Below are 24,691 nucleotides of genomic sequence, written 5' to 3' on the forward strand. Positions count from 1 at the left end.
TAGGCTGCTTTGGTTGTATATGCTAGAGAGTATGGTTGTGATAGAAATGGAGAAAAAAGCCGGGCGTGGTGGTGCACGCCTTTAATCCCAGCACTCAGGAGGCAGAGGCAAGTGGATTTCTGAGTTCAAGGCCAGCCTGGTCTACAGAGTGAGTTCCAGGACAGCCAGGGCTATACAGAGAAACCCTGACTTGAAAAAAAAAAAAAAGAAAAAAAGAAATGGAGAAAAGGGGGCAGATTTGATAGATGAATTTGTAGGTAAGGTCAAGAAGAATCAGCTTGGCTGTGAGGGATGGGCTGAAGAGAAGTGTCAAGGGTGAATACAAGGTTTCCAACAGGAACTTAGAGGATGTTGCCCATTTGCATAAAAATCTTGAGGATAGAATGACTTTTTTTCCTTTGAGGGGACCATCAAGACGTCACTTTTAAAATACATTTTATTATTTGTGAGCAAAAAATTTTATTTATTTTTTTTTTTTGGTTTTTTGGAGACAGGGTTTCTCTGTGTAGCCCTGGCTGTCCTTGAACTCACTCTGTAGACCAGGCTGGCCTCGAACTCAGAAATTCGCCTGCCTCTGCCTCCCGAGTGCTGGAATTAAAGGCGTGTGTCACCACGCCCGGCTGTGAGTACATTTTTATCATTTTACTTGCTCCTGAGCATGGAGTGATCCAGTGCAGAAAGGTTGACCTATCAGGAGCTCCACCCTTAGGGAAAGCTCTCCCTCCCCTTGAAGGCACCATCTGCCCGTAGCTCCTCAGTTAGGAATAGGGGCTCATGAAGCCCTTTACACTTGAGGCTACAATGTTGACTGGCTGATTTTACAGGTCCTGAGCACATAGCTACAGTCGCCATGAGCTTGAGTACACTGTGGTCCCACCATGCCAAGGAGACAGTTTTGTTTCAATCCTCCTAAGCCTCTTTCTCTTGCTGTTCTTCCACCCCCTCTTTTAGAAGGTCCCTGAGCATTGGGAAAGGAGTGTGATGTAGATGGCCCATTTGTGGCCGGGCATGCCACTGATACTCTCTCTTTACTTGTTGACCACTTGTGAGTTTCTTTCTTAACCACCATTCACCTCACAGACATTTTAGATAAATCGGAGAGCTCTGAGGACAGTTTGCTACTGTGTCCATTTAGCAGAGTAATAATAGACTTATTCCTGGGCGTTTGAGTACCCTAACCCATGGTTAGGGTACTCTAAGCTCAGGTTGGTCCACTCCATTGCTGCTACTGTTCTTGGTGATCATCCCATGGTACTGGCATCTTCAAAACAGAATGTCCAATGTCTGGGACCCACTCACCATCTTCTGGGCTACTCCAAAGGGCTTGGGCCACTTCCCCAGTACCAGTGAATGCAGTTTTGGCCATGTTTGAGATTTCTTTGAGACACTTCTATGTGGATTCTATGTGGATGACAAATTGGCAGCCAAACAGATGGCTGCCACTCAGAAGTCAAGCCTAACTACAACGTGAATGACATCCAAACCACGAGAGATGTTGTGATTGTGTTGAGAACTCCGCTGTTTCACACAGTGCTGTCTAATGCACATACGCGTTTACATGAATTAGAAGTAAAATTCACAATTCAGTGGCTCCATTTTAGTAATCACACTTCAAGAGCTCACTAGCTAGATGCATCCATACTGGTTGTACAGTTATAGAGCAGGCTCAGCATCACAGAAAACTCGAGACAGTTCTATAAAGAATGAGAAAACAATTTTGGGATCCACTCACCATCTTCTGGACTTCTCCAAAGGGCTTGGGCCGCTTCTCCAGCTCTTCCCTCTGTAGCATACACAGCTTGTCTTCTCAACTAGGGTAGGCTCCACTCCACCACTGCTGATGTTCTTAATAATCATCCCAGGTACTTGCACATCCAAAATTCTACAGTCTTCTGCTGCATCTGGGCTGCATTTCAAACAATAGCCTCTCCTAGGCTCTCTTCATGGTACCAAGCCTCAGATTCTCTGGATGACTCTTTCAGTCCTACTCCTTCAACTGCCATTGAGGCTGCACCTTCACCAATAGCATTGCCTGGCTTCTCACAGTGCCAAGCCTTCAGCTGCTCTCCATGACCCCTTCATACCTTCAAAACCAGTTCCTGGGTAACTCTTACACTGCCAAGTTCAGCTGCCAGCACAGGGTACAACCTTGGCTGCCTCTGGAACACAGCTTCTGTATGTTAACTCAGGAGACACTTCCCAAGAGATTGAACCTCGGTAATGCTTGTCTTAATCACTGCTGATTTCTCAGCTCCTGCTGACCAGCATTGAATATCCCAGCAAAGTAAAGGTCCCAGTTTTGTAGTTTTGGTTATCTTTCTAATCATAGCTGACTCTTCAGCCTCAGCTAATCAGAACCACAGAAATGTAATTCAAAATAACAAATGGCCTCTAGAGTTTTTAAGTTGCCCTCTGAAACTTGATAAGTCAGGCCTCCATCTTCTGCTCTCTTAGCTTCCAAGCTCCCACGGAACAGCCCACTGAGCTCTCAACACTCAATGGCTTTCCTAGCTCAAAGTTCCAAAATCCTTTCAAAATCCTCCCCCAAACATGGTCAGGTCTGTCACAGCAATACCCTACTACACTGATACCAACTTGCCTTAGTTAGGGTTACTATTGCCACAGTGAAACACAATAACCAAAAAAAATGACTTGAGGACAAAAGGGTTTATTGGGCTTACACTTCCATATCGCAGTCCATCATGAAGTCAGGACAGGAACTCCAACAGAGCAGGAACCTGGAGGCAGGAGCTGATACAGAGGCCATCGAGGGGTACTGCTTACTGGATCACTCCCTGTGGCTTGCTCAGTCTGGTTATAGAACCCAGGACCAGCAGCCCAAGTGGAACCGCCTACAGTGGGCTGAGCCCTCCTACATTAATCACTAGTTAAGAAAATGCTCTACAGGTTTGCCTGCACCCTGACCTTTTGGAAGCATTTTCTCAATTGAGGTTTCCTCTTCTCAGATTACTATAGTTTTTTGTCAAATTAACATCTCATACCATAAAACCAGCGCAATATGTATGTTGTACTTTGTGCTGATTTCCTTTGGTTGCTCTGGTGGAAGCACGGAGAGGGCAATTAGTTGGACCATTGTGGGTTGGAATTTAGCCAAATAGGTGCTGTGGGAGCCCAAAGGTAAGGCAGCAGACAATAATGATGACATCTGTTTGAGAAAGGGGGAAGTGAAAGCAAGAAGGGTTCCAGGGATGGCAAAAGAAGGGATTAATGGGGCCAAGGTTTCTCAAGGTCAAAAACAATTACAGAAAAGATAAGGAGCAAGTATATTGGGAGGACTACTAGTCACAGTGAAATGTTTGATTTATGTTGCATGGTAGGGGATGGTGCTTCTGTGATGGAAAAATCTAGGATATTCTTGAAGGAGTCACTGCAGGGAGTGAGGCAATGGAGGCTGAAGTGGAGTGGGAAGGCCACTGGGTGAAGAAGGTGAAGGTGGCAACTGGATTCTCTGTGCCAATTTTTAAGTGAGAATGACTAATGGCAGGCATTTGCGTGGAAGTAGAGTCTTATGTAGTAGGCATTGGATTCTGAACTCTGAGGTTTGTAGAGAGCGATGGTCCTGTAGAGGAAGAAAGAGAAGATGGTATAGCCCAGTGAATGAGCCTCAGAAGAAAGCAGTTTCCTGACAAGAGATGGAGAGGGAGTAGTCTATAGGAGGTATTGAACTGCATCATATTTAAGCCAGGCATGATAGTGCTTGTCTATAGTCTCAAATACATGAGAAACTGAGGCAGGGGGATCACTTGAGACCAGGAATTAAAATCCAGTCTGCGGAAGAAGTAACCTGCTTGGAAACTAGTCAGTTTGCACTTGCCTCTGATTTATAATGGAGTTATGTTAGAATCCCTAACAAGTATTTTTCTTAAATTACCAGTGAAGTCAGGTGTAGTGGCAGGTGCCTATAATTCTATCCTTTAAGAGCCTGAGGCAGGATCAAAGGTTTGAAATGAGCCTGGGCTACATAGTGAGACATTTCTGGGCTTCCTCTCCAGATAGTCTGTTTTTATTGTCGTGAGGTGGGACACACATATTAGTATGCCCTAAAAAGCACCTCTAGGGCTGGGGAGATAGCTCAGTTGGTAAACTGCTTTTTTGTCCAAGCATAAGGACAGATTTGATCCCCAGAACCCGTATTTGAAAGACAAAAAAAGAGGTGGTGCCAGAAGCAACTAGATCCCTGGGGCTCACTAGTCAGCTACCCTATACTACCCTACAAGTCCCAGGTCAATGAAAGACCCTATGTATTTTTTTAAAAAAACTCAGAATGGATGGATCCTGAAGCCTAACAACAGAGATGACCGTGCATGCACACACACACACACACACAAATAAAGAGATCTCTAGTAATGTAATGAAGCCATGGTTAAGAACTACCAAGGGATACAAAGAATGTCAGGTGAAGTGAAAGATATAGGACTGCTTGCTGCCCACAGAGGGCTGAGAGTTGGGACAGGGTGGAAGAAAGGGGAAGAGAAAAGTGGATCATTGAATAATTTGTTGTATCTTTTTAGCAACACGTTAAGAAAGCATCCATTGATAATTTGCAAACAATTTCTGGAATCTTCTGGCCATTAAATAGATGTGCTTTTTATTTACTAAAGTATATCTTTCAAGAATTGTAGAAAAGAGAGAAAATGTCCTTGTACCAAATTTGTATCGGATGGGGATGGCTTTGTCTTACCTATTTTGATTCTAACTGACAGGAGGAAGGGAGGAGTCCGCTCCTGAAACTTCCCAAGTATCTTTAGTGCTGCTCCTAACTGACACTTGTCTCCCTGCCTTCATTCTTGTCTGTACAGTGGATCCCCCCCACCCATTAAGTATCTTATCTCTGGTCCTTTTGGTTGGCTTTCATTTGTCTCCATTTTCATCCTTTTTTTTTATCATTCTGACCAGTAATCTTTTTTAAAAACACTATGTTCTATAAAGATGGAAACAAAAGAGATTTAAAATATAAGAAAAACATAACCAAAATTGAGAACTAGATTATCAATGTAAACTAGGATTTTTAATTCTATTTTCTCCTTATTATTTTAAGTGTTAAAAAAAAAAAAGTCCTGTTCCCCAGCCATTTATTAAATGCCTTCTAGCTCTGAAGTCTGCCATCACTGTCCCCAAGAGAGTGACCGCTAACCGAGGACTTTCTCCATCCTAATATAAAAAGTCTTGAATCATACATGGAAAGCCCTTCAATCCCAGACAGCTCTGAAGCCATTGGTTACTCTAGACTGTAGAGAACATTGGATAATGTGTATATGTGTCTTCCCCCTTGACTAAGCTTATAGCTTTAGGGACACAGGAAAAACAATGTATATAATCAACCAATTAGAATAAGAATAGAAACAAATACATAGGCTTCCTGGATTGTAAATTATAAAGTAAGACTAAATAGTTGAGTGAGGTGATAATCTTAGGGCATCAGAAAACAGGAGAGCATGTGTTGTACCCTTTAAAAGTTAAAGCTAGAGAGATGGCTTAGCTGCTCTTCCAGAGGACCTGGGTTCAATTCCTAGACCTCTCAAAGTAGCTCCAGCTCTAGAGGGACCCAATGCCTCTTCTGTCCTCCAACGGCACCAGGCACACATGTGGTGCACAGACATACATGCAGGCAAAAACACCTATACATATAAAATAAAAGTGCTATTTTAATAATTAAAGAAAGCTAAACCCTTGGTAAGTTTGCTTTTTTAAAAGGTATTATTATGTTTAATGTATCTAGGTGTTTGCATGCATTATGTATAGGCACCATGTACACCCTTAGTGCCTACAGAGGCTAGAAGTGGGCATTGGATGCCCTAGAACTGGAGTTACAGAAGGTTGTGGTTTAACATGTGGGTGTTGGGAATCAAATTTCAGTCATCTGCATCAAGTGCCCTCAACTGCTGAGCCATCTCTCCAGCCTCAGTAACCAGCCCCAGTACATTTGCTTCTAATTCTATTCTTTCTCAATTGACTGTTTTTAAACCACCCAACTCTGGGATAGATTTGCAAGATTATTCAAGATACCTGTGGTATTTTTCACTTGTGTCAATGAGGAATAGGTATGTCTTCTCAGAACACATGAAGCCAATCCCACATTGTTAAAGTTAACTTGTAAATTTAATTTACTCTGAACCTGACCGAGTGACTTCCTATGTTACCTTCACACCTTAAAGTATTATGCAATCTGAACTTAAATGGTAGGCATTTACAGTGTGGGGATAGAAGGAGGGTGACTTGTGAATTTATCTTTTGCTAGAACTTAGAAATCCCTACATTGACAGCTGAGAGATAGGGACATAGGCAGCTAGCTATGATTCAGTGTGCCTATTGCTAGTCTGCCCGTTGACACAGTTCATCAGCACAGAGTACTCTTCCTGTAGGGTTTCTTCTCTGCTTCATTCCCTCCACCACTACAATACCAGAGCCCTTGTTCTTCTACATGTTCTCCTTCTTAAGGGTCTGGACTATTTGTAATCTGGACCTCCCTTTGACCAGAAAGTTTGAGATTGTTATCCCAATAAGGTATTGATAAAGTGTTGTATCCCATAGCTAGGGCTTTGTGGATTTCATTCTTTTTAAAGGTGGCTGCAAAATTCGGGTACAGGGAGACTGGACCAGAGAGCGCCACTTTGAAATTCCTGATGAAGAACGCTGTTTGAAGTTCCTCTCAGAGGTCCTCGAAGCTCAGGAAGGTAACTCAAAACTCAACAATTTCCTCTCGACACTTTCAATGGGAGTAAAATGCTGATATGCTGATTCAAAGGCAGGTAAACCATTAGCAAAGCTCCACTCCCACTACCCTGCCCCTTGAGCTCAGATAGCTCTTTATTTTTCCCTTCAGGAAAGAACCCGGGGATAGATTAAGGAACAAGTCTATCCAGCTTTAAAAAGAGAGTCAGTGGCATGGCACGTAGTTTACTGCAGCCTGTAGTCCCCTCCTTCTGCCCCAGAATGACTCAGAGCTGTTGGTATTTCCTTCCTTAGTCTCTTCTAGTCCTTTTGGGAATTCTGCTGACTATGCATTCAAGGTCTCTGAAGACATGAATAGCTTTGGTTTGTAGTTTAATGATGATCTTCCCAGTTTCTGACCTAAGTCTTGTCTTTCCAGCTCAGTCACAGCTTCTTGTTCCAGAACAAAAAGACTCATCTAGCTGGTACCAGAAATTAGACACTATGGATAAACCTGCTTATTCAGGTATTAGAAAGACTCTTTCATCTCTGGTTGCTATGACGGTTTTTGAGCCGGTAGATAGTATTAGTTCAGATGAATTGGTTGGGTGGTGTAACCATTGACTCCGTGGCCCTGGACTTCACTCCTGATTCGCTCTGTGGTAGGGTAGCTCTTTCCGAGCCTACTTGGAAAAAGAAGTTTACGTGCAGACTTCACATCCAGACAACGTAGGTGTGAATGGCAAGTCTGAAACTTACTAATTATGTCATCTTGTTTGAGTGACTCATCTCTGAGCTTCTGTTTCCTTCAATACAATGTAGAAAAAAATGTTAATGGTACCTACCTTATGAAAGTTATTGAAATGTGAGGAAGGCAAATGATATATAATCCCCTCTATAAATGTTGGCTTGTATTATTCAGGTTCCAGACTGGTATAACAGTCTGTCATTACAGTTAGTGTGTCAGTGCTTCTGGAATGAATGTGAGTCTTACCCTAATATAAATGATTACTATACCTGTGGTACCTAGATCCAGTCAGAAGTAAATAAAAGCCTCACCTATGTTGGAAGGTCTCTTTATCTCCACTTTGTCTTTGGATCTTGTATCCTTCAGGGCTGCTTGGATTTGAAGATAATTTTTCATCTCTGGATTTAGATAAGAAAATGAATACACAAAATCCCCGAACAGGGATTCATCGGGAACCGCCCCCTCCACCTTCTTCATCGACTAGAATGTAAGTCCTCTGTTGCCGCATACTCCGCCCTCTAAGCAGCTTACATTTTAGCCAGTTTTCCTTTGGAATCCATGGTTGATTTTCTAGGCTTTCGTGTGAAAAGGAAGCTTCAAACAAAGAACAGCCCAAAGTGACCAATACCATGCGGAAGCTATTTGTGCCGAACACCCAAACTGGGCAGCGAGAGGGTCTCATTAAACATATCCTCACAAAGCGAGAGAAAGAATATGTCAACATCCAGTCTTTCAGGTGTGTCTGTTTTCTACTCACTGAGTCTAAGCATTTAGGCACAACAATCTTGACTTGTAAAAATGTTAGCTTCATTAAGAATGAAAGCACAGTATAAGGGAATGATTATCTGACTCAGGCTCTATGCTTGCTTAAAAACATATATATCATAAATCATACATAAGCTATAGCTTCCCTTCAGTTTTCTAACTGCTAATGATACCATGTCTACTAATATTTCTATCCATGCTTAGAGGAGAAATCAAACTCACATATAATAGAAAATTGGCCTGTAATGCCTTCAGTAAATAAGTATGTGTCTCATCGGGCCAGCTGAACCTTTGTCTAGCCAGTATTGAAAAATTAAAGTCTACCATTACTACCACATATAAATTTACTGCTTTGATAAATCAAGTAAAGTTTCACTCAATCCTCTGGACAGTCTGTCCTCAATTCTTTCCTTTTAGTTTTCATGTCACCATTGCTCATTATTATATCACCTTTTCTGGACCCTGATATATCTGGTAGAAAGGGGAGATGATGAGCTGTGGCATGTATCCCCAGTGTGTTATTCATGAACAGAATATCCCATCTAATCCAAGATACCCGTATGGTATCCCACCAGGCATCATTTCCCCGCGTTCAAACACATCTGCACTTCCTCCTTTTTTTTTTTTTTTTTTTTTTTTGGTTTTTTGAGACAGGGTTTCTCTGTATAGCCCTGGCTGTCCTGGGACTCACTTTGTAGACCAGGCTGGCCTCGAACTCAGAAATCCGCCTGCCTCTGCCTCCCGAGTGCGCCACCACGCCCAGCTACTTCCTCATATTCTGCACGCTGCTCATATATGCCATCCCTTCTGCTTTCCTGCTTCATATATTATCTGCCTCATCAATATTTCCCAGAGTTGTCCTGATGATCCTTGAGAAGTGAGGGCTTTTGCTTTTGCTTTTGCTTTTGTTTTTGTTTTTGTTTTAGTTTAGCTATAGTTCCTTACAGAAGAGTTATCCATATTGGACTGTGTCTAGCACCAAGATAGCTCTTCCCCATCCTAACCTAAAGCTCTCCCTTAATGAATTTGGATGGAATGTAATTGAAAGAAAATTTGGCCAAAACAGTTGTGTTTGTTTAAAATATAGACCTAGTTCCTTTTGTTGATCCGTTGATGTAAATGAAGAGAAAATCAACCCATGCCTTTATATTATACATGCAAGAGTCCTTTTTTATTAATTATTTTATTCATTTACGTTTCAAATGATATCCCCCTCCCCAGTTACCCATCCGCCAATGCCCCCCTTCCCATTTCCCCCTCCCCCTGCCTCTATGAGGGTGCTCTTTCACCTACCAACCCACTCCCGCCTCACCGCTCTACCATCCCCCTACACTGGGATATCAAACCTCTACAGAACCAAGGACCTCTCCTCCCATTGATATCAGATCAGCCCATCCTCTGCTACATATGTATCTGGAGTCCTGGCTCCCAAGAATTCTTTTCTTAGGTGTCTAGCAAAACACTTTGAAGATTTATGTTAATCAAAATACCCGACCATAGAAGTGATAAAAGCAGTATTGTGTTTGTTTATCCTTGATCTTTGTTTTTAAATTATTTTTTTGCTGTAATGTTATTAGGTTTTTTGTTGGAACTTGGAATGTGAACGGTCAGTCTCCGGACAGCAGCTTAGAACCTTGGCTCAACTGTGATCCAAATCCTCCTGATATTTACTGCATTGGGTAAACTTCTGGACCTTCCTTCTCCTATATTTGGTGTTAGTGTGACATGACTTGGGCCCCCTCTTATCTGTGTGTATGTGTTTGTGTGTGAACGTGTTGGTGTGTGCATGTGAGCCCCAGAGGTTACCAGGTGTCTTGGTCAATCACTCTCCATCTTATTTCCTTTCCCCTTTTTATTAAACATTTTGCTTACATATATAATGAATTTTAGTTGTTTACACCCCCATCATCTTCTTCCCCCAAAACTCCCTGCCTGCACTCATGCCTTCTTCATATGTACGAGCCGCTGAGGTTAGTTGGAGTTTCTTGTGTGAACATGGATGGGAGACTATTTACTAGAGCAACTCAGCAGTGGCTTTCCCACCAAAGAAAGTGACACCTCTTCCACCAGCAACCTTCAACTGCCCGTTGTCCCTTAGGGAGGGGTAGGGCCTCATGGGCTCCTCCTGTGCCCATGATGAAATGTTTACGAGCCCAATCTGTGCAGCTGTACCGAGTTCAGGGGAACAATGGCGATGTCATCTACAAGTTTCTTTTTGCTGAACATGTCCCCATCTTCTGGCTCTTACATTCTTTTCATACCCTCTTAAAGGTGTTCCCTGAGTGTGATGGAAATGGCCCATAGTGGCAGAGTGCTCGCCATCACTAAATCTCAGCACTTTGGCCAGATATGAGTTCCTACCTTAGCTGCCACCCACTTCTATGGGAAAGGCCTTATCTACCTTATTTTTTTAGATGGGGTCTCTCACTGAACCCCTAGAGATGGATCCTCCCATCCCTTGCTCCCCGGTGCTGGCATTACAGACACATGCCTGCACAGACAGCTTTTTTGCACGGATGCTAAGGTTTGAACTCAGGTCCTCACACTTGATCTAGCAAGCACTTTACTGACTGGGACATTTCCCTAGCCTTGATCTGCATATTTGTTCTAAACCGTGTTTGGTAAACACTTGCTGTGCACTCTATGTGCGGGTTAATTTGTGGGTCAAAAGGAACCGTGAACTGCTCATCACAGGAACAGATAAGCTCAGTGCTCAAAGTGATTAGCCAAAGGTTGGAAAAGACAAGGTTCACCACTGGCCCTAGGAATGTTTGTTATTGTTTCATTTTTCTGTAACCTATGGAGAGTCTTTAGAAAACCTACATGTCTTTTATAAAATTTATCTCGTATTCTTTTTTTTTTCTTCTTTACTCTAATGTCTCAGCAAATGGAAAAGGATGTAGCCAAAGAAAATTGTGGCTGTGTATAGTGCCTGCATCTATTTGTTCCCTCAGATTCCAAGAGCTGGACTTGAGCACCGAAGCCTTTTTCTACTTCGAGTCTGTGAAAGAGCAAGAGTGGTCCTTGGCTGTGGAACGGGGGCTGCCTTCGAAGGCCAAGTATAGAAAAGTAAGCTGCACTCGCTCGCTCGCTTCTCACTTCGGTATAGAATGAAGTAGGCCTCACTGGGAGTTAGTCCATCAACTGAACCTCTTCCAAAAGGTTTAAATAATTGGCTTCTTCTCCATATGAAATGCTGTGCTTTATGAGACTAATCTGCTGTAGTGACTTCTGAGAAAAAAATTTCATAAGCTTTCTGGTCATGCATTTTCATCCTTTAGATGGTTTGGGGAAGAAATCAACTTATTGTTTTTGCATTAGTAATCCAAGTAATTAAATATAAGCTAACTGATCTGTCTGTGTAATAAAAATATAAGATTGTCCTCTGACATGGCCAGAATGCAATGCCTACAAGAGAAGCAGTATGGAGTATGTGGGGTGCAGAGAGTGCACTTTAGATTCAGAGCAAGAGTAGCAGTCGTGTGGGAATTCAGCACATCCTCAACTGGTGTGTAGGTCAAGTATAAACTTGGCTTTAGCAAGGTGGTCCAATTGGTGGTCTTTAGAAGATATCTGCTAGGGGCATTTAGCTACTAGGAGAGTTATTTTCCTCTTAAGACTACTATCCCAAGCTCAAAGTAACCTATGGTTTTGAACAGTTTATGTAGGTAGCATAACTCTTGAGGATGTTACAGTTCTCTCACTCAACTTTAGGTTAAAAAGAATCAAAATTCAAAGGGTTGCTCTTTAGGAGGGAAGGGGAACAAGCTGGGATAATGGCTTATACACTACTATTTGGGCTTTTAATATACTCTCGATGGGCTACAGTGTGATTTAGAGGTCTAAGACTGGGGATATGGCTCAGTGGTAGATAGCTGTATTATATGCTCAAGGCTCTCTATTTGATCCTCAGCACTGATAAATAGAAGCAGAGAGATACAGAGACAGAGAGAAAAGGGGGAGAGAGAAAAACTGAGACTTATACACTATCCCTCAAGGCTTTTAACTCTTATTAATCAAAGCCAGACTAGAGCTTCCACAGAGAATCTTAGTTTCCAATTTATGGGGTCTTATTAGAAATTAGAGGGTGCAAATGTAGGTTTGTAATTAGTAATCACCTTGTTGGTCATCCTAGAAAGTTAGTTATGCAGCAGAAAGGGATGCTTATGGTAGCTGTTAGTAACTTCCTGGAATTCATAGGTTCAGCTGGTCCGCCTTGTGGGGATGATGCTTCTTATATTTGCCAGAAAAGATCAGTGTCAATACATCCGAGATGTTGCTACAGAAACAGCTGGAACTGGAATCATGGGGAAAATGGTGAGTTCCTTTGGCAATTAATTTGATTATCATTTATAGCTATGCAAAATTCACTTGCTCCTTGTGCTAAGTAACATTATACTTTGTCTAACAGGGAAACAAAGGTGGGGTAGCTGTGAGATTTGTATTCCACAACACCACTTTCTGCATTGTCAATTCCCACCTGGCCGCCCACGTGGAAGAGTTCGAACGAAGGAATCAGGATTATAAAGACATCTGCGCAAGAATGAGTTTTTCTGTCCCCAATCAGGCTGTCCCACAAGTGAACATCATGAAGCATGAGTAAGCAGCTACCTCTCTGTGGCCTTTGGATAAGGATAGAACAGTGATTAAATAGGGTAAAAAGCTATAGAGCTGTGAAGAGTGAGAGATTACCATTTAGGGATTTGGGTCACAAAGAAGAGAGTGTTAGTTAGAAATAACAGATTCATTGAGACAGGGAAATTAGGTTGGGCATTAGGAGGAAAAAAAGGTTTCTATTAGTGTAGCTTCTAAAATAACACTGGAGGAATCTGCAAATTAGAGTTCTTTTTTGGTGTTTTTTTTTGTTGTTGTTGTTGTTGTTGTTGTTTTTGAGACAGAGTTTCTCTGTGTAGCCCTGGCTGTCCTGGAACTCACTCTGTAGACCAGGCTGGCCTTGAACTCAGAAATTCACCTGCCTCTGCCTCCCAAGTGCTGGGATTAAGGGTGTGGGCTACCACGCCTTTAAAGGCCTAGAGTCCTTTTTTTAATTCAAACAAAAAACGTTCACTGTAAATATAATAACAAAAGATAAAATGAATAAGCATGCTTTAGAGTCCTTTATTTATCTTCCTTTCTCCCCAGCCAGTCCTGCTCTCCATAGGAGACTGTCTGACTGTCTTTGGCTGTCGTTTGGGGGTGGACCTTTCCAGAGCTGTGCTGTCTGATGTGATAGCCAGCATCTGCTGTTGGGTATTTGAAAGTCATTAGTCAAACTGAGAGATCTGTAAGCAAAATCTGGATTGGATTTTGAAGTTTGCACGGGGAAAATGTGGAACACCCTAATTTGCAAAATATTAATCATACATTAATGATTTGAATGCATTGGGCTAAATAAAAGTTATTTTTATTTGCATATTCTAAGTGCATCTATTAAAAGATTAAAAGGATATGGAGACATGTATCATCTCACTGGACAGTCTCTTCTAGATTTTTTTCCATACATATGTAGACACGCATACTTATATGAGAGCATACTGCCCTATATATCTCTGTGTCCAACTCTGTCTATGTCCACAGATCTACATAATTCGTTTTAATGGTTGTCGTGATTTAATGGAGGGGTGACAATGGTGGGTCTGTAAAAATGAGCCTTGAGAAGGACAGAAGTAGAGGGTCATTGAAGGAATGGTGTAGGGGGGGACAGAATGAAGAATGGGTACAATAGTGGTATTTGAGTGTGCCCATATTGTCACAAAAACTGGGATCATAGAGAATTCTGTTTCACGGGAACAAAGTCAAGGTCTTGAAGTTTTTGACCCATGAAGACCCCAGCAATTCATAAATTTATGTCTCAAGAATCCAAAACTTTGCTGTTGCCTTTGAGAACTTACAGTGACTAGGTGACTAGGATTTAGGTGCCAGGTTGGCTAGAGTAGAGATCTAGGATTTCATTTTCCTAGTGGCCTCAGTCAGTCATTCCCATCCTACAAAGAGGCTACAAAACCTCAGGGCTCTGGGAAGCAGACGCATTAAGATTCTCTTTGCCCAGAGGTCTGGCAGGCAGCCAGACAAAAGCTAATCCAGCAAACAAGCTGCATGCCTCTGTCTGTTAACTCCTTGGCTTCCAGAGCCTGGCTGGAGACTATGTATTTTCATTTGCTTTGATGTGGTTGTGCTTATTTTCCCAGGTATTTTAGAATCTCTTGTCTTTCCTAGGTATTGGCAGTACTTGCCACTAAAGAATTAATTATAGTTTAAGCCTCTTGTCAGTGATAAATAGATCCTTAAAAGTAAGCTACCCATTTTCTTCTCTCAGTTCCCCCTCTGATTGACTTTAATCTTAATTACTGTTAGTCTAATCTATTGCTAGTCTGTACTAATCTATTTCTTGGTCCTCAGTGTTGTCATTTGGCTGGGAGACTTGAACTACAGACTTTGCATGCCTGATGCCAGTGAGGTGAAAAGTCTTATTAATAAAAATGAGCTTCATAAGCTGTTGAAATTTGACCAGGTAAGTGATGTTTCAGTGGCCGAGATTGTTAGAATTACAAGATAGACACATGGTAGGCATGGTTTATACTAGAAAGAGATGACAAGTCATACTATCTTTCACAATATGGTGTCTGGGGATAAAGAGATTTGGAGTGCCTTGATTGGGTGCTAAGATTCATTGGAGATAATGTGGGTGACAAAAAGCAAATTTGAGATTCCTTTAGGAAGTCATTATCAGGCAGAGATTTCAGAGATTTGTATCCATGGGCTGGAGAATGGGTGACGTTAACTGGAGAATACTTCCTAGAGGAAACTGGCCTTCTGCTGTGTTGATGGAGTTTAGCAAATCAAATGGAGAAAATTGTTCTATGATTGCTTGGCAGGCTGGACAACAGCTTGGAGATGAAAGAGGGAAGGAGGCCCTATAAAAGAGACTGGAAAACTGAGAAAAAAGGTTGATTTGGAATGAATGGCACAAGCTATAATCTAATAGGAAGTGAGTGATAAGTCGGTGTTAACTGGTAGTCAGCTGTTGATGTTAACACCAGGGTAAAGGGCTGAGAAGGTGGCTCCTTGGATAGAGTCTTTGCTGCACATGCATCAGAACTTGAGTTCAGCTCTTCAGCACCCATGTAAAAGCCAGGCTTGGTAGCGTATGTCCAGGCTTGGTAGCGTATGTCCATAACCTGAGCTCTGGGGCATGAAGACAGGTGTATCTCAAAGGCTTACTGGCCAACCACCCTAGTCCAAACAGTGAGCGCCTTGTTCAATGAGAGGACCTGTCTCAAAAGATCAGGTAGAGATGTGACTGAAGAAAGCATCCTGGTGTCACCCTCTGATGTCTGCACATTCCCACGTGGACACTTACCCACATATAAACAAAGAAGAACAACAGAACCTCTTGTGGGAAAGCAATTGATTATGTAGTGCTCAGACAAAGGCTGATAGCCAAGAAGCTAGTATCTATGTCTATAAGCCACTATGTTGGTGTGCAAACCTGGTAAATTAATTGGATTTCATACATTTATCTTTTCTTTCTGAGCTAGAATATCACTATAAAGCCTATCCTAGATTAGAACCAGCTGTCTAGTGTAGATCTGGCCTTGAAATTATGGGCCTCCTTCCATTTCTTCCTAATACTGGCACTGCAAGTAGGTGTCAACACACCTTGATCATAAAAATAATTTGTTATGGAATATAGGTACTGGCCATAAAAATGAATGTTTCTTCATGTCCTCTCATATTTGGTTAATACATATTAATTGCACACAGTTATTGTGTTTGTTGTGATATATCAGCAAGTATATTGAGAATACAATAATCAAATCCAGCTTTTTGGAGCTGGGGGATGATGCTCAGTGGTGGAACATTTGCATAATCCATGTACTGCTGTGGGGAGATCTCCAGTGCCATTGAAATCATCCAGCCTGCTTTTATGCAACCTCCCCTCATATCCCACTTTCTGATGATCAGTGTTCTCCATTCAGGTTGATTTCTTTTGGTTTTCACGCCTGAGAGCTAAAATGTACCATTTGTCTTTCTATGTCTGATTTATTTCATTTAGCATTGATTTTGTCTACCCCATCCATTTTGCAGCAAATGACAGTAATTCATTCATTGTGATTGAATACTATGTGTTTGTGTGTGTCACATTTTCTTTATCTAGTCACTATTAGCAGGCACTTCTCTTGGTTCCTTATATTTGGCTGTTATGATAGTGCCACAGTAAACGTGTGTACATACCTCTTTGGTATGCTGACTTCACTTCCCTTGATTATGGACCCAGAACTTCATGGTACTGGGATGAATGTAAATGCTTCTTAAAAGGAAAGACAATGTCTTGACTTGATTTACATGGCTTTAAATCCTCACGAGAGCTTTTTTGCCCTTTAAAGACAGTAAAAATTCAGGAGTTTTGCAATACAGTAGTTTTTATAGTGAGCCTTTCGTAGCTATCTACCTTTACACTGAAGTTGAATGGCTAATTTGTTTGTATTTCTCCCTTTTTCTTGCATGCAGAAAGGGTACAATTGAGATAAATAAATTCTGAGTCTCATATATAACATTGGTAAAAATATCTGAGTTAAAAAAAAAAAAACAAGCATGGCCATGTGCACCCATAGCCCCAGCCCTGACAGGGAAAGGTGGAGACAGGAGTTTCACTGTGTATGTGCGTGTGTGAGTATGGGGCAGTACGCGAATGCAGTACCCACAGAGGCCAGAAGGCAGGGGGGCTCCACCAGAGCTCAAGTTACAGGTAGCTGGGAGCCATCCAACAAACCCAGGTCCTCTGAAAGAGCAGTATGCTCTCGTAACCACTGAGCCATCTCTGTAGCCCCAACTCACCCATTAAGAACAGAACCATTAATTATTTGCTGAAATTGCTCTCAAAATTATCCTTTCAAGGTTTGTGTGCTTTTTGTTATAATTATAATTATGTAAGACTATTCCTGCTCAGGTCTACGTAATGTGGGATTATTCTGAATTCATGTTTCCATAATTTTATCCTGACCACACTGGGAATAAATGTCAGTATGCTAATAAGTGTTATTAGAAGGCAAGTTCAGATGCTATGGCAATGTTGACATTCAAGATAAGAAATCTTATCTGTATTTTTCCATGGTTGAAAGGCTGTAGAACTGAATACTTAGGACGGAAACCGTGGCTAGTCAACCTATCACTTACGTTGATCTGTTTATGTGGTGTTTCTTTCTATCTGTAGTTAAACATTCAGCGCACACAGAAAAAAGCTTTTGCAGATTTCAATGAAGGGGAAATCAATTTCATTCCCACGTATAAATATGATTCGAAAACTGACAGATGGGATTCCAGGTAAAGTGATGAGAATGTTCTCACAGAAAGCTTAAAGCTTCATCCCTTTTCTATGTCCTTCCATGTCTCTCCTGACAGACTAGGAACTGTGTTTTTATCACTCCATATGCAGAGAAGGAAATCGAATGGCTTAGTGTTATTACAGAAGAGTATTTCAAACTGAGCTTATATTGGGAGAGTATTAATTAGATGTCAGGGCTGGTGACACTTTGTGAGCTGCCTCCAGCACCCTGGTTCCATCACTTTGCACACTAGCTTGGAGTTTTGCCTCCCTAATCTTACCCTTCCTTCTTAGCTGATGCTCTTAGCTCCTTCCCCCACACTCCTCCTCTGCTACTTAACTTTGGATACCAGAAGGTGAGAACTAAGAGTCATAAGCAGTTCTTCTAGCACAGTTACTCTTGGTCCTGAGAACACACCAGAATCCATTGGTTAGGGCCTAGAGAGATTACTCAGTGGCTAGAATATTTAGTGCTCTGGCAGAGGACCCAAGTTCAATAACTCCAGTTCCAGGGGATCTGACACCCTCTCCTGGCTTTTGATAGCACCTGCTTATATGTACACATAAATGAATTTTTTTAAAAGTCTTTAAAAATAATTCATTGGTGACCTCTTAGAAATCCTAATGTCTGGACTTACAGCTGCTGTTGTTGGGGGTAAAAGGAAACTCCGCCTTGGAGTCCCTTTGATTCCTCATTTCCCCCAGAAAAGTAGTAAGGGACCCTGTCAGGAAATCCTGCTTACCTGCCTGTCCACCACATATGTTTCTTTCTTTTTCCTAGTTTCCTAGGTGACTCAGGAACTTGAAAGACAAAAGAGTCCATGGGCATACTCAGCTCCTGCAAACCCTGAGATCATTAGATAGGGTAGGGGTGGGGAATAGGGGAATTAGCAGCAGCAGACAAAGGGTTGTCCCATGTACCCAGGGAGCCAGTCCACAATTGAAAAGGGACAGTGAGGGATCTTGTTTACTTTGCTTGATTTCTGCCACTTAAGATGGAGCTCCAAAGCTACTGATGAAGAATATTTGTGTCACCTAGGAGATCAAATGTACAAGGCCTTTCTAATTTGAATGAATGATGAATACATTTTCCTTGCCCTCAGTATTCTGTGGACTATTCTTTTTTTTCCAATTTTTTATTAGGTATTTTCTTCATTTACATTTCAAATGCTATCCCGAAAGTCCCCTATACCCTCCCCCCTCCGTGCTCCCCTTACCCCCCTACACCCACTTCTTGGCCCTGGCATTCCCCTGTACTGGGGCATATAAAGTTTGTAAGACCAAGGGGCCTCTCTTCCCATTGATGGCCAACTAGGCCATCTTCTGCTACATATGCAGCTAGAGACACAAGCTCTGGGGGTACTGGTTAGTTCATATTGTTGTTCCACCTATAGGGTTGCAGATCCCTTCAGCTCCTTGGGTACTTTCTCTAGCTCCTCCATTGGGGGCCCTGTGATACATCCAATAGCTGACTGTGAGCTTCTGTGGACTATTCTGTGCTCATGCTTATATGTGTTGTACATGTTAGTTCATCTGTATCAAAAAAAAAAATTGATGTGTCCATGAAAGTCCAGTTTTAGAAGAGAAAGCTCTATTCTTCTCCAGAGATTAAGCCCACTCTAGGAACAGAGGATTGCAGTTTTCTTTTTTTTTTTCTTTTTTTTTAATTAATTTATTTATTATATGTAAGTACACTGTAGCTATCTTCAGGCACACCAGAAGAGGGCATCAGATCTCATTACAGATGGTTGTGAGCCATCATGTGGTTGCTGGGATTTGAACTCATGACCTTCAGAAGAGCAGTCGGTGCTCTTACCCACTGAGCCATCTCTCCAGCCCCGGATTGCAGTTTTCTACTGGATTAGCTGTCTATTATGAAGTACCATTGCAGTCAGATACAGTCAAGAGAGAGGAAATGTTCAGAATGGAACCCTGACCTTACTTATAAGGCTATTTTAGGAAGGTGTTTTTCCACCTTCCCCCATGGTGACATTGTCTAAGGTATAGACCTAAATTTAGGGAAACCCATCTATTTAGTCTTTAGATGATATTAGGCACATACCTTGTACTGGGCAGCAGTGCTGGGAGTTCAGTGGCTGGCAATCTGACACAGGCCGTTCATTGTCAGTGCTTGCAGTGTAGGAAAGAAGATGATAGGGGTCCTCTGGAAGAAGTGTGGTTCACTGGGGGCACATAAAAAGAGGCTTAATGTGATTCTAAACCAATGTGTGCTGTTACTCTTGTGTGGTATGTTGTTTGTGACTCATTCCTTTATTTACAGTGGGAAATGCCGAGTTCCCGCCTGGTGTGACCGAATTCTTTGGAGAGGAATAAATGTTAATCAACTTCATTACCGGAGTCACATGGAACTCAAAACTAGTGACCACAAACCTGTTAGCGCCCTGTTTCATATTGGGGTAAATAGTTGATTGCTCATTCATTTGCTTACGTGTTAAGTAGCTACTTCCAGAACACTGTGTAGATATAGAGTGGATTCAGAATCCAGCATGACACAAGTAATCTCTAGTCAAATCATCATTGACAGAGTTGAGTGGTTGCACTCCCTCACCCATCTCAAATACTAGCCTTAGATCTTTCCACAGTCCAGTCTTTTTACTGATGTATAGGTATTTTATGCTATGGAGGCACAGAATGATCGCAATAGGACCAGACCTCCTCCTTAATTTAGGAGATATAGCCCCATCTTCTACAGTGACGTCTTCCTCTCAAACAGCATAGGTTTGATGTTGCTTTGAACTTGGTTGGATCTTGAGCTGAATTTATAGCCAGTTATGTTTTGCCTCTATTGTAAATGCATTTTTTCTCATTTTTAGCTATATTATGAGTGTTCAAATTATAAGCTTGCTGACTTAGACTTGGATTCTTTCTAGTGGATTTTCTACACGTTCTTGTAACCTATCAGGATATAGCTAGTGTGGTTCTTGCTAGGATGACTTGATAGTCTACTACCTGGTTTTGCGTTCAAGGTCAACTACTTTGTAATTGTAGGACTATAGACAATTTATTCAGCATCCTCCTGTCATGTATCATTCTCCTCCTTTACAAAATATGCCGGTAATGAGACCAACTCGTAAGGATTCATGTACGCAAAGGGCAAAATTTTTTTTATGATTTTTTTATGTCAGTTTCAAGGGCTGCTGACATAAGTATCACCCATGTATCTTTTTTTTAAAGATTTATTTATTTATTTATTTATTTATTTAATGTGTATGTATGAGTTCACTGTAGCTATCTTCAGACACACCAGAAGAGGCCATTGGATCCCATTACAGATGGTTGTGAGCCACCATGTGGTTGCTGGGAATTGAACTCAGGACCTCTAGAAGAGCAGTCAGTGCTCTTAACCGCTGAGCCATCTCTCCAGCCCTCACCCATGTATCTTATGGTAACTCTTATTTTATATGCACTAGTGTTTTGCCTAAAAGTATGTCTGTGAGAGCACATCGGATTCCCTGGAATCAGAGTCACAGACAGCTGGGAGCTGCCATGTGGGTGCTAGGAATTGAACCCAGATCTTCTGAAAGAGCAACCAGTGCTCCTAACTACTGAGCCATCCTTCCATCACACAGCACACAGCACACACACACACACACACACCTACCTTTAGGGCATTTCCTTGGGAAACAAAATTAGTTCTTGGTTTTAGACTATATTTAAAAATGTTTAAGACAGTGCTAGGCGTGGTGGCGCAGGCCTTTAATCCTAACAACAAAGGAGGCAGAGGTAGGTGGGTCTATAAGTTTGAGGCCAGCCTGGTCTACAGAGTGTGTTCCAAGACAGCCAGGGCTACAAAGAGAAACCCTGTCTCAAAAAAAAAAAGTTCAAAACAACCAATAATAGTTTTTGTCCACTTTTGGATTGCAGTTACTCGTTTTTGTTTATTATATGTTTACTGAAGGGTGCGTGCTATGGGATGTGTGAAGGTCAGATAACAAATCGGCAAGAATTGGTTCTCTCCCTCTACTCTCTGCAGTTGATTTTGATGTGGTGCTAGGAATCTAACACAGGGCTTTGTGCCTTCTAACTACTGAGATACTCACCCCTATCCCCTTCTCACCCCACTTTGAAGTCTTAACACAAGAATGACACTAGCCCTGGGTTTAATCCCACATTCTAGTTGTGCACTAGAAATGGTGCTGGGCCGGACGGTGGTGGCTCACACCTTTAATCCCAGCACTTGGGAGGCAGAGGCAGGCCAATTTCTGAGTTCGAGGCCAGCCTGGTCTACAAGGTGAGTTCCAGGACAGCCAGGGCTATACGGAGAAACCCTGTCTCAAAAAACCAAAAAAAAAAAGAAAGAAAGAAAGAGAAAGAAAAAGAAATGGTGCTGGGCTCTTGGTGCACCACGCTTACTTCCCACAACAGTGCTCACTTAAAGACTTGCCACTTCACAGAGGAACAGATAAGAACCCAAGAATTTAGAAATCACTTCCTTGAGAGTGTTCAACTAGGAAGAGAGCTAAGATTCAAATCTTTAGTCTGTTTAACTCCAATATCTGTGTTCTTTCCACCGCTGCACAGTGGCTTCATAATTCTAAAATCCTGATGAAACATGCCTTCAGAAGCCACATTTAAGCCATCCAAGTCCAGTCTGTGTGTCCAGGATGTCCTCTTTTTCCTCATGTGAACCCACTAATTCATTTAGGGAAAGTATCTCTTCTCAAACACTGGCCTCCTTGGATTTTTGTTGTGTTTTCTTAGAATATTTTTCATATTACACCTTCATCCTAACTCCCACTTAGATATTTTAAATTTTTCAAGGGTTCTTTATATTTTTGTGTATCTTTAATTGAATTCTGTGTTTCTTCTTTTAAATGACACAGCAATTTTAAAAAGTTCTTTGTGGGGCTTTCAAGATAGCACCTATCTTTAATCCCAGCACTTGAGTGTGAGGCCAGCCTGCTCTACAGAGTGAGTTCCAGGACAGCCAGAGCTACACAGAGATACCCTGTCTCAAAAAAAAAATACAGTTATATCAGGTCATTGGAAGTCCTGTGTGATCTGAAAACTTTCTTAACCCATTCTTTAGTCCAAATTACTTGCCTGTTGTCATGGTTTTATTCTAGGACATCTTGTGGTGTCCTTTTGCTAAAGTGCTCGCTGGTTGCACTTACTAACATCATGCAGCCCCTTTTATGTAATCTCAGCAATTATCTGATTCCTGCAAATGGCCATGGCAACGAATGGCCTTAAATGCTTTAATCACAGTTTTCTGCACTTTTATTATTTTATGCCTGTTAAAAAAAATAAAAGAAAATAGCAGTGAATGTATTTTAGCTGTCATTTTAGACACTGCAAGAAATCATTTTTATTGCAATTATCCCATTTTCTCCACAGTCAGATAATTAACAATGGAACAAAGAAAAATCCTTGCCAAATATGTACTATTATCAAGCTTCTTACAAATTGGACTTTTCCAGAAATTTAGCTAATTAACCTTACCTTTCCCCTAAAGTGTATTTTTTATAATGCCTATTATCTATATAGTGCCTATTAATTTAGGTTTTTTAGTGACTTTTAAAATTTCCTAGAGACAGCTAGGTGACGGTGGTCCATGCCTTTAATCCCCCCTCCGGAGCTTTGAGTGAAAGGTAGAGTTATGGCTGAAGCGGGTTAGTAAAGTTTTTCAGGGTGTTGAACATACTATAGTTTATTTTCAAGCTGTTCCCATAATGCCCAGTTTTAGATTATTAGATAATATCTGATGGAGATGAGCTGTGTGCATATGAAGCTAAAAATGGTGCCTTCATCCCCATTAGGTGAAGGTTGTGGATGAACGGAGGTATCGGAAGGTCTTTGAAGATATCGTCCGCATTATGGACAGAATGGAAAATGACTTCCTTCCTTCATTAGAACTTAGCAGGAGAGAGGTGAGCCGAACTGCACAGCTTCCTGTCTCCTGTCCGTTGTAGTCAGCACTAAGGAAACCGTGTTACTTCAAAGGGCATCAAGGTTAAAATCATCGTCACCAGTGTCAGACTGTCTGTGTCCTAGTCTCATTTGCAGTTTGGTAGATGCAAGAGCACATGAAGTGCTGCACCCTCTCAAGAGATTCAGCTCCCCTCTCTGGATCACATGAGTTAAATAATACATGATGAGCTCTTACAGTAGCACCTAGCAGCTTGGAGGCCATCGGATTAGTTACTCTGATTTGGTGCTTAGTTCATATGTCTGGGGGAACAGAGCTCAGTCAAAGAATGAGCACCCTGGACCATGATCATGTTCCTCTCAGGATCCCTGGAACAATCAGAGTAGCCTTGAACAGGGTCAAAAGTTACCTAACGCCTTCTCTGCTGGCATGAGCTAAATCATGTATGAGAGTCAATGCTAGGAAGTTGTCTTGGTCTATGAGTACATGTGGTAGTTATATATCTGATTAATAATTACCTTATTCTTGATTCATATTGTCTACAAATAATCCAACTTACTTCCCCTACTACGCATGCATGGTTGTGTCTGTCTGTTTGTTATTCCCCAGTTTTTTTTTGAGAATGTGAAGTTTCGGCAGCTGCAAAAGGAGAAGTTCCAGATCAGCAACAATGGACAGGTTCCCTGCCATTTTTCTTTCATCCCTAAGCTTAATGACAGCCAATACTGCAAGCCATGGCTTCGAGCTGAACCTTTTGAGGGCTACTTGGAGCCAAGTGAGTTTCCCCTTTACCACTGTCTTCTTGCCACACACAACTCCTCAAGCCTCCCACAACCCTGGCTTAACTTCTTGTTCTCTAATCACTTGTCTCTCACCTGCACTGTCCTGATATTGGTGATACCTCTGTTGTGTGTCCCATCTCTTCCCTGTTGTTGCCTGGTAGTTCTGTTTTTTGCTTTGGAGCAGAATTGCTTTTCCACAGGAAAGATCTGTGCTACGATGCACCATCTCTTTCATTTCAGACGAGACATTAGACATCTCCCTTGATGTATACGTCAGCAAAGACTCTGTAACCATCCTGAACTCCGGTGAAGATAAGATTGAAGATATTCTTGTCCTCCATTTGGATCGAGGCAAAGATTACTTCTTGACCATCAGTGGGAATTACCTCCCAAGTTGCTTTGGAACCTCATTGGAGGCTTTGTGCCGAATGAAAAGACCAATTCGAGAAGTTCCTGTCACCAAACTCATAGACCTGGTGAGACACATCCTCAGACAGCAACCTTCTTTA

General features: G+C 41.8%; 1 protein-coding gene across 3 annotated transcripts in view; it reads left to right on the top strand.

Moving 5' to 3' along the window:
* Ocrl (OCRL inositol polyphosphate-5-phosphatase) overlaps positions 1 to 24,691 on the top strand; it is a 54,152-nt gene that overhangs the window by 12,546 nt on the left and 16,915 nt on the right. For all 3 annotated transcript variants that reach the window (XM_029473237.1, XM_029473239.1, XM_029473238.1), the window contains exons 5-18: positions 6,585 to 6,695; positions 7,112 to 7,198; positions 7,787 to 7,907; positions 7,995 to 8,156; positions 9,763 to 9,864; positions 11,140 to 11,254; positions 12,386 to 12,502; positions 12,597 to 12,784; positions 14,585 to 14,696; positions 17,400 to 17,509; positions 19,792 to 19,927; positions 23,291 to 23,401; positions 24,010 to 24,175; positions 24,423 to 24,658. In XM_029473237.1, coding sequence (XP_029329097.1) covers positions 6,585 to 6,695; positions 7,112 to 7,198; positions 7,787 to 7,907; positions 7,995 to 8,156; positions 9,763 to 9,864; positions 11,140 to 11,254; positions 12,386 to 12,502; positions 12,597 to 12,784; positions 14,585 to 14,696; positions 17,400 to 17,509; positions 19,792 to 19,927; positions 23,291 to 23,401; positions 24,010 to 24,175; positions 24,423 to 24,658 — 1,874 coding nt within the window. The remainder of the gene's footprint in view (positions 1 to 6,584; positions 6,696 to 7,111; positions 7,199 to 7,786; positions 7,908 to 7,994; positions 8,157 to 9,762; positions 9,865 to 11,139; positions 11,255 to 12,385; positions 12,503 to 12,596; positions 12,785 to 14,584; positions 14,697 to 17,399; positions 17,510 to 19,791; positions 19,928 to 23,290; positions 23,402 to 24,009; positions 24,176 to 24,422; positions 24,659 to 24,691) is intronic.

The sequence above is a fragment of the Mus caroli genome, chromosome X (genome assembly GCF_900094665.2).
Source record: "Mus caroli chromosome X, CAROLI_EIJ_v1.1, whole genome shotgun sequence".
Classification (NCBI taxonomy): Eukaryota; Metazoa; Chordata; class Mammalia; order Rodentia; family Muridae; genus Mus; species Mus caroli.